The sequence below is a fragment of the Excalfactoria chinensis genome, chromosome 7 (assembly GCF_039878825.1).
Source record: "Excalfactoria chinensis isolate bCotChi1 chromosome 7, bCotChi1.hap2, whole genome shotgun sequence".
In the NCBI taxonomy this organism is placed as follows: domain Eukaryota; kingdom Metazoa; phylum Chordata; class Aves; order Galliformes; family Phasianidae; genus Excalfactoria; species Excalfactoria chinensis.
The window spans coordinates 9,694,765-9,709,302 of NC_092831.1; the positions used below are offsets into that span (position 1 = coordinate 9,694,765).

General features: G+C 43.4%; 1 protein-coding gene across 4 annotated transcripts in view; it reads right to left on the reverse strand.

Moving 5' to 3' along the window:
* Positions 1-14,538, reverse strand: part of SLC15A2 (solute carrier family 15 member 2) — a 37,604-nt gene that overhangs the window by 1,573 nt on the left and 21,493 nt on the right. For all 4 annotated transcript variants that reach the window (XM_072341395.1, XM_072341393.1, XM_072341397.1 and 1 more), the window contains 9 exons: positions 14,020-14,108; positions 12,201-12,282; positions 10,251-10,376; positions 9,292-9,456; positions 6,742-6,788; positions 5,430-5,540; positions 3,897-3,993; positions 1,371-1,517; positions 636-740 (listed from right to left, as the gene is read on the reverse strand). In XM_072341395.1, the coding sequence (XP_072197496.1) occupies positions 636-740; positions 1,371-1,517; positions 3,897-3,993; positions 5,430-5,540; positions 6,742-6,788; positions 9,292-9,456; positions 10,251-10,376; positions 12,201-12,282; positions 14,020-14,108 (969 nt within the window). The remainder of the gene's footprint in view (positions 1-635; positions 741-1,370; positions 1,518-3,896; positions 3,994-5,429; positions 5,541-6,741; positions 6,789-9,291; positions 9,457-10,250; positions 10,377-12,200; positions 12,283-14,019; positions 14,109-14,538) is intronic.

Consider the following 14,538-nt stretch of genomic DNA (forward strand, 5'->3'; position numbering starts at 1 on the left):
AAAACAAACCAGTTACCCTGAGCTAGTTTCATTAAACCTCTTTCTTACAAATCTGCCCTGACTGGCACATACCTGCCTGGGCTTTTTGCCCACAAGATGCCTTTGAGACAGGCAGTTTGCTGTGAACCAGAAACAAGCCCCAGTTCACACCTTCATGTCATCATCCCAGAAGCTTGGCAGCTTGGAAGAAACAACTTCTGCACCACAGCCTCCCCACGCAGAGCCCAGTATTGCAGGGGTGCAATAGGCAGCTGGCCCTGATGGAATCCCAGGCTGGACACCCATGGGGCTGACTGGATGAAGGCAAGCAGCTTTTGGTATGCAACAGCAGCACACGGCTGGCACTGTGTTCAGGCTCCAGGTCCAAATAAAGTCTACCTGCCTAAAGCTGGGTTCCAGAATTATTAACACAGCACAGGTCACAGTATTACTTGCAGCCATTGAAAGGCACAGGGAAGACCATTGCTCCAGAGGGCAATGCTGAGGGCTATTCAGAGCCCTGGTTGGGAGCCGGCTGGAGTATGCAGGAGCCTGGGGCTGGGTAGAGAAACTCTGCCTCCAGGGCACAGACATCCAGAAACACCATCCAGGGCCTGTTCTAAAGCATTAGCTCTGTTTTACAGGCAGAACCATACCTGTGCCATAGGTGCAGCCTGAGCAACAACAAGGACGAGTGTATTCCCAACAGCCACTGTGAGTAGCCAGCCTGCTTGCAGCACTGACTTCATGCTGGCTGGAGACTGAAAAGGGAAGAAGAGTCTGCTCAGTGGCTGTCATGCTGTGCCCACATCCCTCTACCTAGCCTAGGAAGAAGTGGTGGCATTTTTTATGCGTCTCTTCTGTAATTAAGTTCTACAGCTGCATACAAGGAGGTTTCCTAACAAATTATCTTAGAGGACACATGAAGAAGGAAACAATGACTGCTGCTACAGATCTGGATCTCAGATCATCTGAGACTGTAAGATCAGGAAGACTAGGGACACACGCAACAAGCTCTGTAGTTTGAAGCCTGGTGCCACACGGCTGCACATCTTTGGAAAATACTGGATCTTGATGTTAAGCTTCCTGCCAATCCCAAATCATCCATATCTCACAACATATTGTCCCCTGGATTAGGCTCCCACATCAGTAAATACCTGTAGTTTACTCCAAGGATAAATTTGAGTAGCTTCAGCTTTTTGATCTTGCAATACCTCAGTCCTTTCTACTCACAAACCTTCTCCCCAGTGTACCACAATCAAATTCTCGTAAACACTTAGACCCCTTCAGTCTCTCAGTTTAAAGCAGGTTCCAAGCCTCATGAAACCTTGGCAGATGAGGGAATAAGTCCTGAAGTCTAATTTTAAGCCCCTAATCTTTAAGTGGAGTACCTGAGAATAGGAGAAGGCCAGACCCGTAATGGAGAACATCACTTCTCCAGCAGATATTAATAAGTACTGTGGTAATTGCCAAGCCATATGGACATTGTTGGCTTTGATGTCTTCTGACTTCCATGTCTGAACCGCACCTCCAGAAACCTAGCAGGAAAATAAAGGAACATTGATTAGCGGCTGAAAGATCAGATCCTTCCTAGATTGGACTACAACAGAGAATTAAGATGAAGTTTAAAGGAAAGACAGAAGCAAAGCTCTGACCTGGAAGTGAAACTGTGGGTCTGATCTCTGCCACATCCAAGCCTGCTGGGAGTAGGCTGACTCCTGCTGCATGACATGGAAATATCCCAGCTACCTCTTGTGGCACAGTAACTTCAAGATATATTGCAAAATGGCAAGTTGCCTTCTTCACTGGGGTTGGAAAAAGCCTATGTGGTACTTTTACAGAGCCTGTCACCTGCTGCTGACACCAGAGCCAGAATGGGCAAGAGGATAAATGCTCACTCCCTCTACATGGCCACTGTTTGCATTCCATCAGTGCTGTATGACTCCCAAACTATAACATCAACATCCAAACATAACCAGTTCAGGCATTCTAAGAGTAGAAAAAACCTCCCCATATGAGGTATATTGAGACTGTTACAGTGGCTGTATTCCTAATTCCTTTTGTTTGCCTTCCTAGGTGTAATTAATACTGCCTCTGATATGCAGAGAAGCAGAGAGAGATTTGAGTAGCAGCCAAGCAATCATTAGGCTAAAATGCCTTCAGGCAGGAAACCTAATGTTTAAGGAAAGTACATGGGAAAATACAAGGGATGTTACGAGGTGTACTTAATCACCATGCAGGGAGGCAAATCAAGAGACTGTAATTTAGAAGGCTAAAAGGGGTGAGAGGAGAGCTGCACACTGCTCTTTTGCCCAAAGGAAATGTCACAAGTACTATACTACAACTGCACACTGAAGAAGGTTGGGAAGGCAGTATTTCCATGATTTAAGTATTACTGTTCAGCCATATTAGCAGCCTAATATACTGCTTTCTTGGTTCCTCTGTGCAGCACTCTCAGCTGAGTAGGAGAGCATGGTACAAATCACTGCAATAATTAAAAATTATCTTGGCCTGGAGCAAACTAACTCTCTACAGGAAGATGAAAGCACAGGGCAAGAGATGAAAAAACTGAGGGTCAGAAAGATTAAAGGAGTGCACAGGGCCAGAGAGTCTGAGGCACAGAGCCACCCTAAGCATCCATGGAGGCAGCAGGGGCTTTGAGATGGGACCACAAAATGGGATCCTTGCCCACAGCCATTTGGGATGCATCTACCTCTATTGGCCCTCACTCAGCTGTGTTACTCGAGACTTGGACTTAGTCTCATATTCTCCACACAACTGCTCTACTCAGCTTCTCATCCAGAGAAAGAGGCGCGCAGCCATGGAAGTAGGGACTGGCCGACATCGCTTCAAGTGTGCATGTGTTTTGTGTACATAAATCTCCACACTCAATGATGGCAGCATCTGCCTGTTCTCTCCAGGACTGTGCATCTCATTCCAACTACAGAAGGAAAAATACAAAACAAAACAACAGGTGTTTTGCAGCTATGTTTTTCCCCTCTTCATATTTGGACTCCACAGACATGAATAGTTCCCATTAATTGCCCAACAGGGAGATGTTCCTGCCAGGGAATAGCTGACAGCACTTTCATCTGCTCATCCCAACACAGTAGTCAAAGCCCCAAAGGGCAGCTCAGCAGCATGTCCTGTCAGACCTGGTTTGTAAGCGTGCCTGTGCAGTGGAAAGGTTAAAATGGGCACTAAGAAGGTTACATTCATCCCTGTGGCTCCTGCCAGCTGGACCAGAGTCAGAGCAGTGCCTCTAAGAAGCTGGCAGGCAGGCAAAGGATTCCACCCTCTTTGGTTCATACCTCTGGGTTGTTTGGAAAACCACACCTTGACTTTACACTAGTCTCCAAATGAGCTGTACAGAGAGTGAGAAGAGGAAAAGCAGACACATAACTTCATCCACCTCTCTCAGCACTTTGCCCCTCTTCTTCCTGTGCAAAATCCACACATCTTGAAAGATCGACCTTCAGGTCAGTAAGTAAAACATGAGGATGTAGCAACCTGTTTTTGCAGAGTTTCTCAGGTGTGAGATAATACCAGGTACAGTAATTCAGAAGCCACAGGCAGCATTAGCTCTTAGCAATGTGCTGGGTCAATGTTAACCAAACAAGGATGCTGTGAAACCAGCACAAACTGTAGGTCACTTGATTTTCCAAGGAGGATTTCCATCAAGCAAAAGACATTGCTTGTTTAACTGGTAAGACTTGACAAGATCACAGTGTAAGGTGGAATGAACATCCACCCACTTCGCTTTTATAGTTGCCAGAACCTTTTACTGGGTGGCCTTCCAAGTGGCTATTGCCTTGGTCTCACAAAGTAGAGAAAGCAAGAGAGTCACCAACGTAGGAGGAAAAACACTGCCAGAGACTAGAGCAGAAAGAGCTTGTTACCATCACAGGATCACTTACATTAGTTATCACAACAGTGTACGATGCACCAAAGTCAAGCAGCCCTAGGTCCAGGGTGAATTCCCCAGTTTCAGTAATGCATTTTCCATTATCATATCTAGATACAAGGATGAAGTACAGCATTTTCTGGTTAGTCTCACAGACAAAGAGCATAGGGTAGAGCTATCAAAAACGCCCCTACAATGAACAAGAGAAGATGTATAACATAAGGCTGCAGTCAGGTCTATGTCAGAAGATCACTGGAGTTCTTTCCATCTCTTCCTTCCAGAAACACACAGGCACTGACTAGAGACCACCCAATGACCCAGGCTATTGCTAATGTTTTGAAATACTGTTTCTTCCAAGCAAACTCAAAAGTTTCCAGCAAAAAGAAAACCAACTTATCCCCTATTTTTTTTTTTTCCCAGGCTTAGTTTTCTTCCAAAATTCTATTCACTCCTTTTAGGAACTGTGGGCCAGGCAAGTTAGTCAGGCTTCGGGAGCCTTCAGGATATCAGAGATACACTCCCAGAAGCTAAAATGTTTCCTTTCAATAGGGCAAACTAGCCTTCTTATTTGTTCTTATGATTTTGGATGGTCAAGATGGCACATAGGTTCAGCAGCATTGCCATGGTGGTCGATGCATCTGTCTAAATTGCAGCAATAAGTACCTTGGATGGAGCTGCTGCAGAGAAAAGCCACGAGGCTTCTGAAACATTGTGAAGGCCAGAAATGTCTTACATGAGCCAGTTCTAGTGCTGCCAAACCAAGGCCACATGGAGCCCCTGTCTATCGGCCCAGTCTACAGGGCCACAGGATGTTACTAGATGTTACCAGCCCACATGATGCCATCATCTCACATATTAATACTTTGTCACATGAAGCATGAACTGTTCCATTCCTGAGAGCATCCTAACACTAAGAGCTTCGGCCTGAGAGAACATCAAAATAGAGCAGGTGCCACATGGCAGAGGGGTTTTTCCGTCTTTGACTTTATTCTGCTGACAGATGCACAGATGGACTTCTCAATAACTTCTCACAGTTCTTCCCTTCAGCCCCACACAGAGTGTAACAGCTCAGAGAAAGTTAAGTTCTGTGTATGGACTTCTTCAAAAAGATGTTGGATTCCTGCTATTCTCTTGACCTAGCTCTAAGAAAACTCATATCGTTGTGTGAAATAGAATGTCAGTACACTCTTGTCATAGGAATAATGCTTCCAAGCAACAGCTGCTAAAGGAATGGAGCTATTCCAGACACAGTCTGCAACTTGAATCTACTCAACAACATATTACACGCACAGAAACTGATCCACTATCCTTTGGCTTGGATGCTTTGCAAAGTAAATGCATGGTGCTTCTGTACACACACAAGTGGACTAGAGTAACTGCTCTGCACAGAGCTGATTTTTCTGCTTTTTTTTTAAACAAACATCTGTCACACAATCAAATGCCAAGACCACAGCAATTGAGTTTTTGCTATTTGCATGGGGGAAAAAATAAAAGAAAAAGAAAAAAGCCCTGTGCTGCTCAAGGAAGGGCTTCAGTGAGGACTTACGTGTCTCTCTCTACCAGCGAGTACCCAGAAACACCATAGTTTCTCTGAACAGGTATGAACTGTTTGCTGTCAATGGTGAGGTTGACATCTTGGCTCAAACCATTAATGAATCTGCAAAGAAAGCATATTATTAGGCTGTCAGACAGGGCAGGAGAAGTATAATATGAATCACTTAAAAGAAATGCACTCTCCCAAAGCATTCAGTCACTCCATAAGGTTATGACAATTTCTCCTGTAAGCTACCAAAATATCAGCCTGACTCAATGCCCAGGTTTTCAATATAAGACTAGTTTTCCTACTGCTGTGTCATTTTACTCTCCTCTCTCCTGTGCAAAGAGACCCCTTATTTGTGTGTGTGGGAATGAACTTACCAGCAGTCTCTTCTCAGACACGTTCAGAGATTCTTCCACATCTGTTCAAGGGGACAGAACCCCACCCCCAGGAAACTATAAAGGTGGGTGTCCTGATGAGTGTGTGCATTGTGCTGCCACACTTTCCAAGGAGTTTCTAATAGCAAGAAAGAGTTTTCTAGCCAGATATTTTCATTGTAAACAAACTTCCATGGGAATGCAGAGGTTTGGGGTTGTTAGTGAAACCAAACACTTTTCATATGATCTATGATTTTAAAAACATTGGTTTCCAGTTGTTAACATAGAAGGGAGCCGTAAAGACAATCGTGTGCTTAACAAAAGTAACTTTAGTGGGGAAAAAAAGAACATTCACCCAGTTAAACCTCCTCAGAAATTTTTGAAAGTTTTGAGGTTCTGTCAAAAAACGCTGACAGAAAAATGAAAGAGTTTCTGACTGGAGGTATTAACCAAGTCTCCTAGATGGTGTTCAGTTGGCAGAAGGCTTCACAGACACAGGGCTATGAAGATATTGCTCTCATTTTATCTGATTAGTTTGCATTTCTCCAGGAGGTTGGACAAGATAAGTGATCGTCACAGGCTGCAGAGGACAAATGGCAACAGCTCCTTTCCAGATCGCATCTTCCCTTTCTTTCTCAAAATGGCAGGCCATGGTGAGATCACCCTTCCAAAGGAGGAGATCTTTTACGCTGCCATCTCAGCCCAGACAATCCCAGGCAGTAGAGGGCAATACAGTTCAGCTCTGCATAGCAAGTGTGGGAGGTGAGAATCTGCAGCTGACACCTGAATCTTTTCTTGCAGGATGAGCATGGACAAGATTCTAACCCAAGAACACCTGGGTTACATTATGTACAGTTTGAATTAGACAAAAGCAGATTCTTTCAGCCCACCACCCTTGACTCCTCAAAATAAATAAATAAATAAGAAACACGAGCCATTCATACCTAACAGCTGCCAAACCATTTTCTGGCTTTGCTTCCAAGTCTGAAATCTAAAGTGAGAGGGAAAAGAGAAGAAAATCACATATATGAGTTAATACTGCCTTACAAACGACGTGCAGCAGAAAATACTAGTTGGCTGTGGAATGATGTGTTGCAAAGCCAGTGGGACTGACTGGTATCTCACTAAAGCTTTGCATCAGACCACGGAAGTGAAGTCCCAGTACAATGAAGCCAATGGCAAAATTCCAGCTCCACCTAAGGTTTAACATGAGATCATACATTTTTTCTCACCTCCTGTGTAATGCAGGCTACAGAATTTCAACCAGTTACCCTTCTACTAAAGCTTGTAACACTCTCTAACAAAATGATTTGCCTCGATCTGGAGATGGCAAGAGAGCATTATCCACATTAGCCTCTTTCAATGATTAGTTACAATTAAATGTGAGTACCACAGTCCTATAAAAAACAGCAAATAGCCTAGCTTCCAGATCTGGATTCTTGGCTTATCATCTACACAGAGCCTAAAGCCAACAGGGAATGTTAGGTTGTAATTCTGATCATCATCTACTGCTTATAATTTTCCTGACCCTTGTAGAAAAAAAATATCACACGGTGCAGGCAGAGAGCAGGAGACACCAAGATGAACCAAGCTGTTTTATGGTCACAGTCTCTGCAGGTTCATCCTGGAAACTGCAGCATTGATGGGTACACTGGGGACTGACAGACTTCCTTCAGATCACAGCTGGAGCCTCAATTGGATAGTTAAGATATACCCACTTGAGTAGGGTTTATTTGGTGCACAATGCTGAGAATAAAGACGAGAGATGCACAGCCCCTGCCCTGAAGATTGTATTTCATACAAATAGAACACAGGTTCTTGGCTGGTTGAAACCTATGGTTGTACCCATGTAGCCCATTCTCCATGCTTTCTTTGAGATGTAAAACCCTGATCTTCTAAGACCAAGGATTCAGAACTACAGCATCCCTATAAAAGGTCCATTGCACTTCAGTGCAATATGCTGATCCACAAATAATATATGCCCTAAATAACAAATAGCCATAGTGTATAACAAATTTCAGAGCAATAAATAATAAACAACACTGTTTCTTTCAGTGGGAGGCACATGGGGATTAACACACTAGCTTGCTGCAGGCAGGACTGACAAATTATTACTCGCGTTCAGCAAAGATCCCCAGAGGTCTCAAATTCATTTCCTGCCCACTCAACCACCCACAAAGGAGAAGAAACCAATTTCAGACAGGCTCCTTCCAGGAAAACATGAGCAAGAGGCCAAACCCACCTTGGGGTTGGAAGAGACTACTCCAGGATGAGCCCTGCAACACAGCAGCAATGCCACTGCTGTCCTCACCTTGCAATGCTGCAAAGTGTCCTTTACTATACTGTCTTCCACACCTCCTCTCTCTACAGCTGACAATGACAGCTCAACAGCATCAGCTAGCAACACAGAGCATAAATCTGCCTGTGCCAGGGGTAGGCATTAATTAAAACACAGGTTAGATAGCTGGGGCAGCACAGAGAGCTACTGAAGCTCAAAGATTGCTCTGCTTCAGCCCGTCTCAGGCTTTCTATCCACGGTGATGGTATGAAAATCACTGTATGAATATCAGTTCCTAAAGGAAACAGCACACCATCATCAGGGTCTCAGGGAAACTTAAGAATACTGCATGAAAATGAGCCCTAAGTTCCAAAACATAAAACAGGGAAAAAATAAATTCTTAAAACTCCTCATTTTTAAAACCTGTTACATCATTTCTACTATACGATATTGAATGCTTATGCAGTGGCAACTCTGCAAGGTAGGAGGCTGAGAAATTGCAAAGGAAATTGGCACTTTAACGTAAGGATGGATTCTGATACCATTCACACATACATATACAACTACCACAATGCAGAATGACACCATTCATTTTCAGAATGCTTCCTGGGATACAGCTGCACACAAAAGATATCAGAATCTAGCCCCATATACCCCGTGTATGTCTCTATAATTATTGCAGCAATACACAAAAGTCCAAACACGGGCAGCTCTGCTGCAGAGCTGGAAATGAGCTTAAATCATTTATTCTGTTCAGCAAAACAAATGGGCCTTCTGTGCATTTTCACTAAACGCTTGTAATAACTACACCCAGAATCATTCCTCTGATGCTTTTACTCCATGCCCAGCCCTAGAGCCTCTTTAACATCTTTGCTTTATAGAACCATCTTTTGGGGAAAATCTCAGGCTCTTTGCTTCCTCAGCTTTTGCAAGCTCTGCTGCCCAGCAGGCACGCTGCTGCTGTCCCACTACAGCATTCGCTGGATTAAAGTGTTCCTAGCAACTCTCAGATGCCATAACACCTCTATTAATCAACCGGCAGAAATGTGTACAGACCCAGTGCCGTTAGCTAAGAAGTCAGACTTGGAGCATCTGAGAGCAATCAGACAGACTCTGCAACTGAGCAAATGAATTAATAAGCCTATTACCCCATTATCCATTGTATCATCACAACCACTGAATTAATACTGTATTTACACTTCACTCCCACACTCACTAAGCGACTTGATAGGCTTCCTTCCGCCTCAAAAACAATTAAGCTGTACACTGTTTTCTCCTTCATGGTGTAGTTAAAAGCAAGAGATGATCCTTGATGTTGCAGGATGAAGCGAAGGCTCTGTTGCTCTCCATTCAATATTAAATGTGAGTACTCATCTGGGTTCTGTGAATAAAACAAACTTAGTTATTTGCTTTTTTCACATGAAAAAGGACCTTGCTCTTCCCACCAAGTGCAACCCTACCCTCTCTTCATGGAATTCTGTATAAAGTGGTTAGCAGTCAAAGCTGGTGAAAAGCTTTCCTTCTGCAGCAAAGTACCTACATCGACCTATAGGCTTCAGGCTGGTCAAGTCAGAGCTTGGAGCAATTTTTCCTGCAAGATGCAATCCAAGCACCAGAGAACCTTTTGCACATGCAGCTACCCTTTCCCTGGCCCCAATTTGCCTCAATGGGATTCCATCTAGAACATGGCAGGCAGCTAGTAGCTGATGGACTGCCATTCTGGTTCTCAAACTAGGCTGACGTAAAGTAATCTGGAAGCTGAACTGGGAAACAAGTTGCAGTGCCCATACCCAGCTAAGTGCCTTCCCATTTTTCTTCTCCTTTGCAGGTAAATACTTTTCACATGCCATTCAGAGCCCAGCAGCAATGCTTATTATTTTAGCACTGAGAGATGCCAGCTGAATGCCTCATACTGGGACATTTATCTTTTATTCCTGATTCTAGGTCAGTATAGTTAGATATTCCTCCCTTTGTCAAGGAAATAGTTTTCCAAACCTTCCACTTCTATCTGGTTGGAGATGGTGTGCTCCATCTCTAAAGCCATTCCCATGTACTTCTAAGAGGCTGGAGAACAAGTCGCAGTATCTCCGGGCTTTATTGGAAAGTGCCAGAAAATAGCCCACCTTTTTTCAATGGGATGCAGGTCAAGCCTTCCATCCCCACACATGTACTTACCTGGAAAGCCTCCACTGGATGCTGAAATAGGTTCTGGTCTTGGATTGTCACTTGAACTGGGTTCTTTGCCAAATTCAGGACCTGAATTAAACTTTCTTTTGGGACAAGTTGAGGCATATCGGTTTCCTAATTAAAATAAAAGGCTTTAAGTGCCATCCATATGCTTTATTAGCACTTCAATAACTTCATTTTTAGTCATAATAGTCTTCCTCTCTGTAATGACACTTTTCCATCCCTTCCTCGTTAGAAGTTGCGCTGAGGGAAAACTGAGCATCAATCTTACATAGGGGGGGTCTCCTCATAACAGTTCAATAGCCAACCTACCAGCCTTCCCAAAGACTGCCCTTCGCACCACTGAACATACAGGCTGCACAGCTGTTGGGCACGTAAAACATCATCCCTGGTTTCATTATGCAGCTTGCAATTGCCTGGATTTAATAAAGTGCCATATCAGAAAGAAAAGAATTCTGTGACCGGAATAATGATTTTCCCAGACTGCTCAGCCAGACGGTACGTTTTGAAAATCCCAGTCCAGCTCCATGACTGTAATTGGTGCTTTTGCATCACTTGACGCCATGCTTCCCAAGCACAGATCCTGCTTCCCATTTTCTAAGAAAGGGAAGACGATGCCTGCAGTACAGAGGAACCTCTTTCGGTCAAGAATCATTTCCTAGACAGTGAACTTCAATCAACACCAGCCCTGTGCTATCTGCAATCTAAAACTGGTTATTTATTACCCTTTTTTCCTCACTTTCTCCTAACAGGAAGTTGCCAGGAATACTTCAGAACTATTATTTTTTTTGCATTTCATCCTGTAATTTGGGAATGGCAGAGTAGTTTGAACCTAGCTTAGATGGGAGACATTGTCAGAAAAGATAATGCGTCACTGTCTTCCATGAACCTACAGCTGCTCTGGACCAACAGGCCCTATATGAGTGCCCAGCAAACCTCATTATTGTGGCTTTTCATTTGCACTGCCAAAGGTGGGCTGCCATACGCTGCTCTTTGCCAGGGCTTTTAATAATCTTCAGGGTTAAATTCCTGTGCAGAGACAGGAGGAGCCTTCAGCTCACTGTGTCCCTACCCTTAGGAGCTGCCCACAGCCAGAGCAGGCTTTCAGTGCCCACAGAGAGCTGCTATGGCTGACAAGAAGAGCATTTCTTTCCACTTGTGAAAAGAGATCAGAAAGTGGAGCTGAACCCACAATCTCTTTTCAACAGGAGATCTGTCAATGGATTCACCTGAAGAACTCACAAATGTTAATTCAGGGCTGTGTGCCAGCCACTCTGTAACAGAACACTTTAAGTATACATGGAAGCTTTAAAAATTAATCCTACAGTATCTTTCTTAAGCCAAAGGTCAGCCAAAGTTTGCACAGAGCTGGGCACATGCCAGAAGCAAATGGTACAAATCTGTAGGGGCTAACATTGAATTTACAAGAGATTTGCTGGCATCCTGTCTGGGGATGCACAGCCGTCCTTGATGTCTGTGATTGTGGAAGCGGCTGCATTCACTTCCATCACTGGAAAATAGATTTGTTACATAAAGAACACATCCCCAGCCTGAAGTAGGGAAGGACTGAAATAAATAAATAAACAGTAAAAGACAATCTACAGCAAGAAAAGAGAACAGACTACATTTTGGGAATTAACCACTCGCATTAACCTGGTGGCTGCCAATCACCGATGGTAGAAACCTAGAAGACAGATCAATACAAATGACAGGCACAGCAAAACTACAAAGATCAAAAAAGAGACAGAGACACAGAAAGAGACAGGTAGACTGAGAAAGAAAGAATATAGCAACTGGATCGGCATGCTTGATTGTAAAGAACACACTAAAGATGACTATCAAGGAACCAAATGGGTAAAAAGATTATTCAGCAAACACTAATAAAAACGTATCAGGGAAAGCCAAATATTTCTGAGGAATCACTTCTGCTATACTTACATTTATTTTGACCTCTACAATGGCTGCGAGTCCGAATGCTATCCCTGCAAGGATCATACCCGTTGCCATTTTCCTAATAGGTCTATGGAACAAATGAAAGAGGTACTATTAAGAAAGTAATTTAAAATATAGAACACTATTCCTCAGAGCCTAAGATGTGCCAAATCCACATATTGAACTGTCCAACAGGTGGCACTGGGGATGACGTACTGCTTAAATTGCCAATCATTTAACTTAAAACTATTCTATTTTTCTGCATGAGGCTAGCACTGAGGCCAATTAAAACTGCCATGAAAAAAAGTTCTATGCTTGCAAGTTTCATAGTATCTTGTTCCTAACTCATCTAGTGGGAATAGAACATAGCATTATGTTAACCTGTGATGTTGGAGTGAGCACTAGAAATGATACATCTTCAAGTCTCCCCTGGGAAAAGCAAGAGATAAGTAGTATACTACTTAGCAGCAGGAATAAAAAGAAGAATAAATGTACAGTTTATGTCATCAGTGTTTCTGGCCATCTGTGTCATCACTCTGGGTTGTTTCTCCTGCCAATACATTTATGCTCCTAGAGAATAAGGAGCATGCTTTGAAACTGGAGAAAAACTAGAACGACTCTGTCAGAACTACATGAAACAATCTGATATAAAAAGGTATAAGGTAAGTCCAGAAAGGCAGGTCCAAACTGAGTGCTGAACTATTAAGATTTTAAACAAATAAGGATCTAGATTAAGTGTTTTCCAGTCTTTGTAATGGTCTGAATCATAGTCCAGATGGACAGGGGTCTGGGAAACCCAGATTATGAACCCAAATTCTGTCCCTCAGTTATATGTTCTGTTATGAAAAAAATTGTTATTGTTTGCATCTTGTGATAAATGTTATTCTGACACTGAATTGTGCCTTGGGATTGTGTTGCACAAGCTTCTGCAGACACACAGGCAAAACCTTGCAGGCTACAGTAAATTCACTGCCACATCCATGACTGAACTGGAGAAGAACCTGTCAGTATCTAGCATCCAGGGGGCAGAAACAGCGTGACATTCCGATCTGTTCAGCGCATGGTTCTGTGCTGCTGGATGAGATACTCTGTGAACCTGTCATCAAACAGGAAGCTTTCTGCCAAGTTAGGGCTTGTGAAGCCAATCTCCCACTCATCTCCCCATTCCACACTCTGGTGTTGGAGAGTGCAAACTTGGTTCATTTCAGCTGCAGCTGCACTGGCTGAGGCACTCCAACAGCACACATATTCCCACTGCTAAAGCACATCAACTCACAGAGGCAGACTACAGATACTCAAAAATCAAATCTCTCCCAGAAAGCAAAAACTGGTCCTCAGATACAACTGTTCTGATCTAGAAGTCTTCTCCTATAACACTGCACTTAGAGCAGACTTGGGATAGAACACTTGGGCTATTGTGAAAACCCCCTTCTCCACTGGCACCTATCTTCATGGGAATCTGCCTTCACAAGATCACATGTAGCCCAAGCAGGACAGTGAATTCGGTTGCTCCAGGTAGGGAATTACTTCACAAAAATACTGGAGATCAGGAGAAGGACACGTTGATCAGGTTCAAAGAGGGACTGCTTATATTGGCTTTCAGGGAAAGCCTGATGACAGAGCAGAAACCAACATCGATGAATTTTCCCTACTGGAATTTCCTTGGCCTGTGGAAGATAGTGACACTGCCAGAGAGGCTGAAGTAGCAAGTGTTGTAAAGCACAAGTATAGAAATTCATGTTTCTTCTCTTTTAAAGCTATTCTTCTACACACTTGCTGCTAAACAGTAAGGACTGAGGTATCCACATTCCCCCCAAGTACTTACGTGAAATTAAATTTGCACATGCTTATCAGAGGATAGAGCCCAAGGTCAAAAATTGGGATGAAGACAAGAATAAGAAGTGGATTTAAGAACTGCAATACAAAACAATGGGAGTTTAGTGACTGGAAAGCAACTTTTAGTAATTAAACTCATAAAGCAATGTCCTCCAGACATAATTCCATTTACAGAAAGGACAGGAACAAACACTTAAAAACCTCCTTTTAAACTACAATCATTGTTCGCTCTTTGACAGTTTCTGCTATTTGGGTTTCACAGGCACAAATACATTTTGTTCATACCCTCCTCTCCAAGAGGTAAGCAAGCACCATTGGTGCAATTTCCCTGAAGAGAGAACTGAAGAGCTGTGTTTTCAGAGAGTACAAAACCCACTGAAATAGAGGCAGGCAACTTTAGGGGCTGTGCTGGGTGGGACCTTAACAACAGATCACCAATAATGGAAACAGCTTGGGACTTGAGCAAAACCTCAGAGGAACAGGCACTATTTTGTGAGTCTGCCACTTT